We start from the raw sequence: 14,022 nt of genomic DNA on the forward strand, positions 1-14,022 counted from the left end.
CTCCAAAGCACTGAATCTAAAATATGTCATGCTTAGTGAGTCTGAGTGCATAGCTGCCGAATCGCTTTGGTAAGTCGCTGGCGGACGTCGACAGCTGGGAAACACGTAAGAATTTCTTTGTTTTTGCATAAGGTGCATTATTGCTCTATATATTTATGGAGAACATAATTGTGCTGATTGGTCTACCTTACCTTGATTCTCAAGTAATGATTTGTATGGACGCTCAGATTAGCTACTTTGTAGCACACTTTTTCACAAAATATTTCTCTCTAAATCCGTAAGGTAGCCTATTGGGTTTACTCTTGAGACTTACCTTAATATTTCGTATCTTTTACATTACGCTAGTATCTAACGGTAGTCTATGTTTCTAACGTATATGGAATATCTTTGTGCCAAAATACTAAATTGGGTCAGTTACTGTTTTTATTTTTTGAAAATATAAAGGCCTATTCGTTTCTTATTGCGTAATTAAATAATCACATTATAAGCCTCACTTCTAAATACACCCCATTCCTAATTCCTTAGTTATAGCCTATTAGTGTGAAACTAAGATCATATTCTCTGAAAATGTCACCTTCGACAACGTTCATGGCATAAACAAAGTTGTTGATTTAATTTACCTGTCAGGGCTTGAGAGTAAATCGAGGTGAAGTCAATGATGCGGTGACACACCTGTGACCATTTGAGCTAATCACTGTGCTGTGACGTAGATCTACCTGTCTTTCCCAAGTAGTTTATTGGGTTATATTATTTAGATGAAGTTATCTTTCTTGTGATTCGTATGTGATTTCAGAGATGCATATAGATTTGATCATATAAATGTGTTCATAATAGATCTAACAAGTCTTCTTTATGAGAAAAACTAACCCTCATTTGTTATTCATCTTTAGAATATCTTTACATATATAAAAGTTATACTTTTGGACGCAGGCATTGCAACTCTTCTGAAACTCATTAGGCTATGGCCCTTGAGGGTACTCAAGCAATTTAAGCCCCCTTTTGATCCTCTGTCATGTTTGGGCATGTCACACAGTCTTTAATAACACTGGGAGGATGGGGAGCTTTAAAAAGTGTTTGTCCTCATGTTTGATTAATGCCTAGCAACGATTTGTGGTTAACTTAATGAAAAAGAAGAGTGCTTCTTATTTTTCTGGACAGTGAAATCATGACTGTCTTGTTTATGAACCCTCAAGCTTTGGCCTGGAATGCAGAAGGGAGGGTTACATCTTACATGATGTTTTATGTGTCTCTTGAAAATTCAATATGAGTCTGTCAACAGATTAAGGAATGAGTCAGAATCTTTAACCAGGGTTGGTAAATAAGTACAGCTGGCTGGTTTTTGGAATTAAATGACTGCATCATGTGAATTCTCTGTGGCCACAAGAGTGTTTAAGCAGTGTTTATGATCACATATGCTTCTCTTGGATACATTTCTCTTGTTGTACAATCCACTTCCAGTCATATCCCACAACACATCCTTCTGTGGTGTGGTTAAACCACTGAAGGGTTCCATCATGCGTTCTTCTGCCCCATTGTTTTGTCATGACCCAGACCTTATGGCCTGTTTTTATATTTGTACATCCTCTAGCACAGTAGGAATGGTTGTCTTTTGTCTGTATCTCATTGAACCAGGAAGGTGTGTCACTGATTGATTCAAACAGACAGGAAGAACTGACACCCTCACTTCCTTTGTGTGTTTTTCTGGTTCTTTTACATCTGTTTTCCTCACCACAGCACTACAATGCCTAACTGGGGAGGTGGAAACAAGTGTGGTGCGTGCCAGGGCACCGTGTACCACGCCGAAGAGGTGCAGTGTGACGGGAAGAGCTTCCACAAGTGCTGCTTCCTATGCAGTGAGTGTGGCATTTCCTCTCTTCGTTGTATCAACTTAAGGGCTACCTGTTGGTCCTCTCTCTCTCCCAAAGACTCCACGAACCCGATGATGCACAACCTTAATCTGGAATCGTTTCCTCAGTCCACTTAAGTTGAAAAGATAATTGCATACGTTCAGAGTGGAAACCATGAGACAGAAACCATACTTTGAGGGTAGATTGAGGTTACAAGCATGATAGAGTGGTGACCTTAGTTTGACCCCCCTCTGCAGCTTATCACGCACAAGCTAACCACAGACATGCTTGGTGCTTACATCGGTGTGTATCTCATTTCTCTGACCAATCTGTGTTCTGCCTGCCACATGAACTTCGGTGTGTGCATGTTTTCTAGAACCCTCTTGAGATGTCAGATGTTTAGATGTTGTGCTGGACAACCTTGAATGGACTACACTGAATGCACATGCTCTGGATTAGGACTCTCCCGCTATAAAAACAGCAAAACAATCTGGCCCACATAAGAAGTGTTTATGTTTGAGGGGTCCGCACAAAAGCTGCTTTGTTTGGAGCAGCCAAAGAAGAGCCGGTCCCCCCCCCCCCCCCCCCCCACCACCACCACCTGTTTAACCCTCACCCTCCACCCCCTCACCTCATTTTCACTATCTCTCATCTTCCCTTTTTCATTGCTGCATGTATGTGGTTTATTACAGATGTGGTTCATCACCTTGCCTGGTTGCAAATAGATTCTGCCATTTTGATGACAATCTGCTCGGTACCCATGTTTAAGCAACCTTCTATCTAGTAGTAACACAAAGCTCCCACTTTGTTTTCCTCAGTATTTCAGGAAAAGGATCCACTCCAGGTCATTGTGTCACTTAAAGTAGGGAAATGGGACAAGTTTTTATATGAAATAACACTTTTCAAACAAAATGTTCATATAGAGTAAGACTATGCTGTGGAAGCGCTGTAGTCAGCTGCTCCTTTTTGGATACGATTCTCAAATGAAAACCATTGAGTTCAGTATCATCATGGTTAGCATGACAGTTCTCATAGGATGTATTAGACCCGGACCTAAACCACATCCAAGCAAATCAGCCTGCAGAGTGACAGTGGAGAGGACAAAGGACTGTGAGTCACCTGCCTAAGAGTCACCCAGATTATTCACATTTCACCTGATGCATCTAATTGGAATAAACTAGGACACAAAATCTGAAAGAATGTCCTTAGTCATTACAGTTGAACACTAACAGGCGCCTCCTATCTTTCGTTACTCTGTCTCTGTCCTTCCTGGAACGAGGGACAATATCCCATTTGGTGACTAAATCTATAATTGAGGAATTACCAGACCTTCCAGGCAACCTTGTGCTGAATTTAGTAGTAGCCCAATTATAGTGCGATGTATGTGGCTTAGCAGACAAAGCAACCCTGTGGCATTCAAACACAACTCTGTTTTCTCCTGTTGTAGTGGTCTGCAGGAAGGGACTAGACAGTACGACTTTGGCCATCCACGACACAGAGATCTATTGCAAGTCCTGCTATGGGAAGAAATACGGTCCAAAGGGCTACGGTTACGGTCAGGGGGCTGGTACGCTGAACATGGACCGGGGAGAGAGACTGGGGATCAAGCCAGAGGAGTAAGTGTTTGCATGGGTGTTGAGTGTCAACATGCTGGATCATTTCCTTTGTTTACTGATTGGTGTGAACTGGGTTGACTGTGTTGTGAATGTGAAAAAGCCTCACAATGAATCCATTTCACAAATGGTGAATTAGAAAATTAGACCTATTATTAGACCTGTTATTAACTATTTGATGCTTTTTGCATTATCTCCATAAAATACAATTATGTTCCACTCAATAGGTCATTTGGGGAACATGGTACAGTACCCCCCCCCCCCCCCCCCCTTCCCAGTAACAGAGAGGTCCATGATATTGTACTGTCTGGTACATACTGTAGCAGGCTAGTTGACTAATATATCTGATAGACTTGAAAAGACTGAGAGATCAGACTCATTGTATTGCTTTACCATCTTGTTGGACGCCCTTGGCCCGGATCAGAGCCTGATAGACTTCCAGTTTCCAGTAACCCCATCCACACACACACACAGGTCTGGTAAGACGTGCCCTGAGCGTGGCGTCAGGTGATTGTTGGTATGAAAGGGCTCATTATGTAATGCAGTGCTCCTGTGCTGCCCTGCTGACCCTGGTCTCCCCGCTGTCCCGTGGCACAAAGACACCCATTCAGGGGCTGCAGGGACAGGCAGTTCCTCTTGGTTAGGCAGCGGTCCAGGGCCTCAGCCCTGTGTAGTGCTGCCCCACTCTTGAGTGGAGTTGGGAGAGATGGGGGTGGGGGGTGCCCATTGAATCAGAGGGATCCATTCTCCATCCTCTAATGCTGTTGTTGTTTGTATACCCTTCTAGGACCCAGACCCACAGACCCACCACCAACCCTAACCCCTCGAAATTCGCTCAGAAGTTTGGGGGCTCGGAGAAGTGTGCCCGGTGTGGAGATTCAGTTTACGCCGCAGAGAAGGTTGTGGGGGCAGGCAAGGTGAGTGGGGGGGGGAGGGACAAAGAGTGAATTAGAGGGAATTTGGCTGTAGTTCAATTCGGGCCAGTTTCAATAACTGCAATTGATTGAAAACAGGGGGATTTGCTATACAGGGTTCAGTTGGCTGGATTTACTTCGCATCAGTAAGACAGAAATCAAGTTGTTCTGGCTTTAGCTTTTTCATAAACTCTGGATTTGCGGTCTGGCTTCCAAGCAGTGGTGTAGAAATCTGCTGTGCTGGCTGACTGAGGGGATTCAGACAGATGTAGCCGATCACACACACATCAACTGATGTCATCTTTGTGTGGGACATGACCTCCTGCATTTGGCATTCACTGTAGAACAATGGCTGCAGAATGCCTAATTCTTACAGTAAGAATTATGGTGGGAAATTAAAGGAGTAACAAACCAACAAGCCCACTAAGTAACAAGCCCACCAAGGAGTATCATAGGATCCAGTCAATTATGTATCTTCTCTCTCCCTATCCTACTGCCCACAGCCATGGCATAAGAACTGTTTCCGGTGTGCTAAGTGTGGGAAGAGCCTGGAGTCGACCACCCAGACAGAGAAAGATGGAGAGATCTACTGCAAAGGTGAGAACGCCTGCTTTCAGATCTACCTTTCAGGCCTGATACAACTCCTCCTAGCCACCAGCAGAGCTAGTAAACAGAACCCAACCCAACCCAACCCAACCCAACCCAACCCAACCGTAACCTCACACAGCACCACAGACAGATTAAGTGAAAGAACAGGATTAACCAGCTCTTACGTAACTGCAACACCAGAAACACTTATAACAAATATATTATAACAACAATACATAATGACAATTATACACTACTATAATGCAAACTGTAATGAAGTGCCTTGGGTTGTAATAGAGGGCATTCGCTTTCCTGTGTAGTTTTTTTTTTTTTTGTATTCATGTCAGCCGGAAACCTAACTCCCAGAATTCAAGTAATGCCGCCCTAAACATTCCAAATATACCTCACAATGGAGTAGGTTTTCCCTGATCACTCACACAATGGCTCTGGAATGTTTTGGCTAAACAGTAGATTGAGAGCTGTGCACACACAGCCTTTAGAGGTTCTGTGTTGAAGCTGGGGGGGGGGGAATCAGTTGTCTCTTAGACTCACTGGTTCTCTGAACAATATATTGTGTACTATCTGCCTTCTATGCTCTTAGAATCAACCATGAAACCTTGGAATGATGAGCAGGAATGTAGCATCTCAATTCCCCAAACTTTATCCAAACACGCCATAAACTATTGCACTTAGTGGTTGTGTGGTCAAACACAGCATAGAGATTCACTATAATTGAAGGCATCCTCTCCATGTTGGAAGTCTTGTTATGGCTGAAGAACTGCACTTTATTTTTCTGTGTTGTTATAACTAATGTATTTGGCACTTTGTCACAGCAAGCACTCTCCTGCTACAAAACAGCCTGGATTTCAAAGGGAGCACAGAAAAAGAAAGCACGCTCAAAACATGTTTTTTTTAATTTTTTTATTCAAAAGTAATGTTCGGTGTCTTCATCAGTGTCATATCCAGTCAGTGCAGGTTTCTTCATATAACCAATTATCATCTGACTAATATTTTGATGTCTTTCTCCTCAGCATGTTACGCTAAGAACTTTGGACCTAAAGGATTTGGTTATGGCCAGGGGGCAGGTGCTCTAGTGCATGCCCAATGATGACCACTACGGACCAGGATCGATGCTCAGACAATCTTGCCTTTGTACATTTCTCTGTGAAAATCAGTGTATACCGTATGCCTATGTTTTGTGTTTTTCAAAGGCGTCAATGCATAAATAAAGCCAATCCGAAACACTTCAGTATATTTCAAATGCGACGTATTTACTACAGAGGCCTGGCGGACAATTGGTCTTATAGCCCAACCAGTTGTATTTGCTGTATAAAAACAAGACACAAAACCAGTCAACATCATTTTAATATATTCAGAAGAAAAACACAGGAGCACATGTGTATTTTCACATTTGACCGTATTTTATTATTAAAGCCATTAAAATTGAACCATGCCCAATATGTTTACATCTGAAGCGGAGTTACAGTGATGTCCTGAAGTAGGCGGAGAGGCACTGTAGATGATCATGTGCTTTTCACATGGTGGGGGGGAGGGGGATGGGGGCAAAAACAAGGTTTCTGTTGGAAGAACCAGTGTGAATTCTCAAAAACAGTTATTCATCAGAACCTGTCTCTATGGGACCTATAGAATAGACAGTGTAATGATGGATGTATTACTGTGCCCCTTCTAGCAGAGGGTAAGCCTGCAATGTGAGTCACTGTCCCCTACTGATGATGCAAACATAGGACCAAAAGCTGGGAAACCTCTTATATCTCTGAATGTTATCCGGGACAACCGTATGGTGTAATGACGCAAATGATTTATCTTTTTAGGAAAAGAAAAAAAAAAATCATGTGTCGTCATTATTTCTCGTGTCTTTGCTTTACAATTTGTACATCCAGTGGTATAACAAACCCAGCAATATGACATAGAAAAAAAACCCTTTAGTTTGACTATAATCCACCAGTATGGAACATTCAAATATATTACACTTCAACAGGTGGGACAGACTTGATATCTGGCAACCTGTGGATCAAGGAGGACTTGCACTAAAAGATACACACTGGATAAAAAAAAAAAATGAAACAAATGAACATAAAGAAAGTACTTGCAAATACTGAACATTCATTATATACAAACACATGGCTTGCTGGGCTATCAGTTGGGCAGCTTGGATGGCGACAGGTCAATCAACGGTATGGCGAGTCAACAGCCCAATGTCCAAGCATCACACATGCAGTGGAGTTTCGCAGGGGGTTAAAATGCCTATAGACAGCAGTGTCGGACATCACTAAAAGCTACAGTCATACAATTGGATTATAATCAGTTTTTCTTTCATTTTGGTTGGATGAAATCAAACAATTTTTAAGGAGCAGCTTCAACTAACACTGACGAAAAAAAAAAAAAGAACAGTCACTCACGGAAAAAATCTAGATCATTTATGTACAGATGCACATTCTTTACATTTCAGTCAGTCCTGTTGCTGCTGCGTAGAGTCCACTCATGGGAGATTGCAACCAAAGAGATGAATATGAGAAGAAGGGGAGGGTCTGGGGACTAGACCCTATTTCTGATAGGGCCCTCCACTTTCAGTAAACATGGAAGTCTTGTCGGAAGTGTCCTTCATCTTCAGTGACGGTGAGAACGGAAATCAAAAATGTGATCAGTGCATTATCATAGAGGCAGACAAACAAAAACAAAAATTGACAAAGATAGGACTTCAGAAGTCTTCAAAAAATAACACACATGGAATGAACCTTTCTTGTAAACTCACAACACCATTCCATTTAAGTCTCAGATGAAATGGCCTTTCCTTCCAACTCTAGTTGACATCTCTAAAAACTACTTTTATATTAATAAATATCTGTATGTGTGTAGTTTTCTGGTAAAGTTCATAGGGCATCAAACCTCCATAAGATTTGTAACTAATGTTCTCTTAATAAAAAAACAAATAAACTTAAAATGAAATGTAAAATACGATAGAAAGAAATAATAATTTCATCTATAAATAGCTTTAAAATAAATATGCTTGCATCACATTTTTTGTAGGATATCTCTCCTATCTGCACCGTTTCAATACCTTGTGAAAGTGACCACTTTGCAACGATCCCAATTAACAGTTGCAGATGCCATCTTGTGACATACCAATAAAGTAACAAGTTGACTTTAAGGAATCCTTTGAGATTCTCCTGGTGTAACCTGGACAAAGGCTTGAATCAAGGTGCATAACCAAGACATAGAAACCATCCCTTATCAAATCCGACTTAAGAACCACCTCATCCTTAAAAAGGCCTTCATTCCTTGATCTCCCTGGCCACCACAGTTCTAATAGGAACAGCAGAGTTTCCAACACAGTCTACAGGACAAAACAAGATGAAAAAAAAAATGAAAAAAAGAAAAAGGAACATGAAAAACATATCAAAAAGGTGGGGGGAAAAAGGGAAAAACGATACTGCCGTTTACCGTTCTGCATGCTTCAGCATTATGACTCCAGTACAGTGAACAAATAAGGAATCCCTTTTTTTGAATTTGTTCTCCTCCTCATCCTCCCTCTCTGCCTCTTTCCCTGTGCGGCTGGCAGCGATGCACTGTCCATGGGCAGGGGAGAGGAGGTGGGGGAGCCAGCTGAAAAGGCCCCATGGGGCTCTGATGGTGGTGAAGGTGGTACAGCAATGAAGGTGTTGAGTTTCACTTTGAGTAGTAGTAGTAGTAGGTGGTGGTGGTGGTGGTAGTGGTGTGGCGTAGTCCCTTAACAGCATGCTAGTCCTGGCTGATTTTCAGTCTGAGCGGTGAGGGAGGTGGTCCAAGGCAAGCGCTCCCGAGAACAGCCTCGCTCCGATATGAACTCCGGGGGAACCCTCTCTCCCCCTCTTCTTCTAGACGCAGCTGCTCCCCCACTCTCCCTTCTCTCGTCCCCTCCTCCTACACCAGCTGGTAGCCCGACCCGGACGTCTGATCGTACTCTATTGTGTACTGCGTGGTCCAATCCACCGCCACAGGCCGGATCAGACCGCAGCAGCGGATCTCAAAGAAGTCTATGAGGTTCCGTACACACCCGTGGCTGAGAAGAGAGAGGCCAAAATACAGGGATGTCGGTTAGAACTTCAGATGAACTTAAAATGTTATCCTATTTCTTAAAAATGACCTAGAATCAGCTCAGTGTCGGTAAAACACTAGAACAAAGAGGACAACATGTAGATACAGCACTCACTTGAAAGGACTCTCAATGGACGTGGCTGTTACTTTAAAGTGCTTGTATCTCCTGGCATTCATCCTTTCATTGGTGGTAATTCCCAGACCAGCAATCTGGCAGGGACACAAACACGTATGGCAAAGTGTCATCAGTTGTTTCATTGTACGGCAAAAGAGATAGAGAGAGAATGGAGTCTGTCATTAATGTATGGAATCCCTTAATGAGTCACAACTGTTAGTCAATCAACAATATCATTGCCATTTCATAATAAACTGATTTCTTTGACTTGACCATCTTAACTGGCTAAATGCAGGAAAAGTAGCCACATACCAACATAGAAATAATAATAAAAACAAAAACACAGGGGCTGTGTCTCACCTGATAGAGCTGACACATGATGAGCACGGCCACCCACATGAAGTGGAACACGCTGTTGAGGAACATCCAGAACATCCAAGGGGAGCAGGAGGCGATCTGGGTCAGGTAGATCCAGAACCCATCCTTGGCGTAGTTGGTGGCACAGTGGATTCTCCAGTCTGGATGGGAGAGAGGGGAGACGTTAGGGTGAGGAGGGCGCTGACATGCAAACAATGGAGCTGGACCGTAATGTTGTCAAAACACCAAGCAGACGGCTAAGTGAGAGAGACACCAAAGTCAAACTTCGATTCTATTTAATATTTAAAATACTGAACATGCACATCTTTGAGTGTCGAATAGAAGATTGCAACCCATCCTCCTGGAGAAGCAGAGTAAATTAAAGACCACCACCATAGCTAATCATGCCTTAAACCCGTGGAGTGAGATTGAGAGGCTGTTCCACACTCACAGCAGATGCAGCCGTAGATCATCCAGCAGATCATACAGAGCAGGAAGAACAGGTAGCCCATGAAGTAGCGGTGATTTCCACTTCCTGTAGAGGGAAGAGGGGGGGTTAGCCTCATCTGATTTCCTACCCTCTTCATCTCACACTCTCCCTCTTCTCCTGGCTCAACTCCAGGTCAGCCAAAGAGAGAAGGCGCGCGTGCGAGCGAGAGAGAGAGAGAGAGAGAGAGAGAGATGGAGGAGTGAAAGATTGGAGAAGCCAAGTAGCTATCAAATGAGTGCACCAGTCCATTTGGTCACGCTCAGATACGTGAACAGGTGTGCGAGGCTGCTGCCTAACACTGTTTGGACTGATGGAAAGGATGTGGATGGGAGGGATACGCTCCAAAAACCGCAATGGCTGTTCAGACTGTGAAATTGGAAACTTTATGTCTGGAAAAACTGAAGATAAAGTGGTACTTTATGCTTCCAACTCTGTTGAGAAACTTGAGAAAGAGGAACATAAGTCATCAGTAGCCACGGTGCTTCGATTTCTTCAGAATGAACTGTGTAACCTTGTCCCTTAACAAGGGACTAGGGAATAGTGTCTTGCCTAGCGCCGCTTCACCTTTCCTGTCTCCCACCCCCAACTGCCCCACTTCCAACAGACACCTGGCCAAACAAGCCAGAGAGGACCCCAGGGGAGTAGTTCATAGCATGTCCACAAAGCTGCTAAAGTAAAAAGCAAGCTCCATCCTGCCTGTCTGGTTTTAAAGGGACAACAAGGTCTCATTAGGAACCCTCTCTCCCACCCTCTTGCCTCCCCCACCACACCTCCATCTCCGAGCACACAGACATGTCTGGACACGCATCAGCTCCTTCCTAAGGTTGTCTGTCTGGCACTTCAAACAGCAGAGGGGAAAGCGGGGAGTTGCAACCTGCTGGTGCTGCTTACAGCTAATGGAGCTGGCCTGTGTTCACACAATCGGCATGTTGAACTCTTCAGTCCAATTGCCTCCCACCTTGGTCTTTCTATATTTATGCCAGAACGGCTAATGAATTCATATGGGAGGCTTCTTTCATCAAGGCCATGTGCTGCTTCTTAGAGCTGGAATTTGGAACCAATAAAAAAGTTCTAATTCTGTGAACAGAAATTACAAATCAGCTGCAGGTTGGTTGCTTGGGCTGCGTGTTGTTGTTGCGATGGTAAAAATGTTCATAAATTGGTGAGCTGTTGTTACATACCAACACAGTTGCCCACCCAAGGGCAGTGGTGGTCGAACTTGGCGATGCAGCGGTTGCAGACGGCACAATGTTTGGACCTGATGGGCTTCCGTATCTGTTGAAACAACAGTTTTTGTGAGGCTTGATGGTTTGTCTTACTGTCTAGTTGGGCTAGCTCACTGACTGCAATGCATGGAAGAGACCTTCAGTACTTAACCTATGTTCAGTTAAAAAGCATGTCAGTCAGATTTCTCTTATTGTAATGAATTCAAAGTCTATGAATAAAAGGGAATAGTAGTCCTGAAAGGTTCTATCAGTTTAAAAGGGTCAAAAACTACTTTGTAAAGATAGATGGTCTTTTACCAAACAAGTACTGCAGAATATGCTGAGATCCAAGCTGCCGGTCTCTGCCAGTTCAACAATGGTCTGAGAGAGAGAAGAGAGAGAAAACAAATCAGTGTGGCATTCAATAAAAAATGCTTCCTTTTAGACTTGCAATGCCTAATCTATACATCAAATGTAATTTATATAGCGGCAGATAAATGGAGATCATGGGAACTGGGGGAGCCCTGCCAAGCCGAAGTAGAGAGAGGGCTTGACCCATGAAGAACACTACAAATGGAACACCCCTACGGCTGGCCCAAGACCACGCTCCGGTTGGCACCACAGAGTGCTAACGACATGAGGTCTATATTTATCCCACTCGTCAATCACACAATGGGGAAGTTGGGGCCGTTAAGAGCTGGAGCCCCCATTACAGTCCATTGGTGTGTGCTAATGAGAGAGTGAAAGAGAGCGAGAGAGCTGGGAGAGAGAGAGTGGATGCCACTGGCACTGAGCCAAGGGCCCCGGGGCTCAAACACAGGCAGATACCACCACCACCACCACCAGTGACCAATCAGAAGTGGAAAGAGGCGGCGGAGGCTAAGAGGTGGCTGGTTAGGGGTTAGCCATTTTATCTGACTGAAAAATACATGCATTTGATTTGTGTTGAAATCAATGCAATGGAAAGGTATTTCAAGGACAGTAGAAGGCAGGGAGTGAAGTAAGTGACTTGTTAATACATGTCTGGTAAGTCCCGCTTTCGAATTACATTTTAAACTCATACACTTGCTATTTTAAAACAATTTGGCCATTTGTGTGTGTGTGTGGTCGTGTCGAGGGTGTTGTAGGCTTTTACCTTTTTCTTCTGCTCTTCCGAGGCTTTGATGATGCCAGGGTCGGACTTCCAGGACTTGCCAAAGTTGTAGAAGAGGGCAACGCTGTTCAGCAGGAAGGGGAGGTGGACGGTGGTGAACGGGAGATGTGCAGGGAGGTTAAGGAAGGAAGTTATGAACGACTGATGAATTTGAGAGCTGTAGTCAGCTTTCAGTCACAGAGCAGTACCCAAATACATCTGTTTAATCAGCTTGGGATATGACTTCAGTTCCATCTCGGCAAAGTACAAGGCTAGGCCAGTCATATCCCTCAGAGGACATGGTGAGGGTTTAATAGAGTCTCAGTCCAGACAGACGACTGGACTGACTCTGACTCGCCATAATGTAACCTCATCACTACAGGCAGACTTGCCCTCCACCCAGTCTGTAAGGAAAGTGGCTCTGATTCTGGAGCCGACTCACACTGTAATCAAAATGAGGATATTGAGTCATACAGAGCACATCATAACTTGCATGAGAAACACAATGGAAGCGAGTAATGGTGACTAACAAAAAGGGACTGCTTTCATGAAAAAAAAATAGAAAAAAAGGACTTCAATGACGTGCTGAGGGATTGTATTTACAGACTGTGTCAATGAGGTAATGCCTGCCTGTCCCAAGCTTCAGTGGCATTTCTATACAGCATTAACTATAACAGCATACATTCGCTCCCAGTGGGTGCAAAAGGAATGTTAATTCCATACATGGGAGAAACATATCTGATTGACTGCACTAACAAGATGTAGAGTTGTGTCGACGTCATACGTTTCCCCAGAGCCCTTTCAAATCTGTATGGTCATCTAGTGATAAGAGCTAAGTGCATCACTGGTGGGACCAAAGACACATGTGGGGTTGGAATGTAAAGAAGGATTTCCTCAACTGGAGAGAGGACTGAGTCAGTCACGCTAAGACACGTCCAACTGATTCCAGGAAGGAACAAAACCCACCTTTGGAGGACAAATTGTAAAATCGAGACACGCATTCGCAGTGCTAAGAAATTAAAGTGAAATGAAATGACAGTCAAAATGGTCTAAAAGGTTTTGACTTCTATCAAAGTAAAGTAACAGTATCATTGTATAGTTGGGGTTCATATGAGGTTGCACTCATGAAATGAGGCAGATGTTGAACCTCTGTCTACACTCAACTGTCATATCTAACAACACCCTGTTAGCCATAGCATGTCTCTAACAGCATGAAGCATAGTATTCAATATGACTTAAAAAAAACAACAACAAAAAAACAGTGTACTCTACTGACTAGTATAAACCTCCTGCATGATTTGATGACTCATAATGCCTAATGCACTGTACAGTCTATAAATGACATATTTGCCATGTAGCATTAACCAGCATAATGATTCTCTGGTAGAAGAGCAACAGAGGGCAAACTGTATTCGTGCTTTCAGTCTCTAAGGACAGAACAAAGTAATAAATTCCCATAATTATCACAGTAAAAAAATCTGGGCTTGGCAATTACCTCTTCCTCTGTGGTACCATGTGGCCACTTCATGAGATAAACACTGTGTGGAACTGCTTATCGCACCACTAAATCAATGACCAGTGGTACTGTCACAGTACAGTCTAAGAGTGATCAATGGAGATTCTCATAAGGCTGACACTTCAATGCTTCCCTTGTGGCCTGCTGGAT

The 14,022-nt window shown here is 43.4% G+C and overlaps 2 protein-coding genes across 2 annotated transcripts in view; one reads left to right on the plus strand and one right to left on the minus strand.

Moving 5' to 3' along the window:
• Positions 1 to 6,428, plus strand: csrp2 (cysteine and glycine-rich protein 2). Its single transcript, XM_083692147.1, has 6 exons — positions 1 to 105; positions 1,735 to 1,853; positions 3,295 to 3,463; positions 4,248 to 4,377; positions 4,878 to 4,971; positions 5,994 to 6,428. The coding sequence occupies exons 2-6, from the start codon at positions 1,742 to 1,744 to the stop codon at positions 6,068 to 6,070; spliced, it is 582 nt and encodes a 193-aa protein (XP_083548273.1). The 5' UTR covers positions 1 to 105; positions 1,735 to 1,741; the 3' UTR covers positions 6,071 to 6,428.
• zdhhc17 (zDHHC palmitoyltransferase 17) overlaps positions 6,361 to 14,022 on the minus strand; it is a 25,380-nt gene continuing 17,718 nt past the window's right edge. The window contains exons 11-17 of the mRNA XM_083692141.1: positions 12,360 to 12,482; positions 11,543 to 11,605; positions 11,201 to 11,294; positions 9,981 to 10,064; positions 9,533 to 9,690; positions 9,173 to 9,267; positions 6,361 to 9,022 (exon numbers count right to left, since the gene is read on the minus strand). Coding sequence (XP_083548267.1) covers positions 8,884 to 9,022; positions 9,173 to 9,267; positions 9,533 to 9,690; positions 9,981 to 10,064; positions 11,201 to 11,294; positions 11,543 to 11,605; positions 12,360 to 12,482 — 756 coding nt within the window. The 3' untranslated portion in view covers positions 6,361 to 8,883. The remainder of the gene's footprint in view (positions 9,023 to 9,172; positions 9,268 to 9,532; positions 9,691 to 9,980; positions 10,065 to 11,200; positions 11,295 to 11,542; positions 11,606 to 12,359; positions 12,483 to 14,022) is intronic.

The sequence above is a fragment of the Argentina silus genome, assembly GCF_951799395.1.
Source record: "Argentina silus genome assembly, chromosome: 20".
Lineage (NCBI taxonomy): Eukaryota > Metazoa > Chordata > Actinopteri > Argentiniformes > Argentinidae > Argentina > Argentina silus.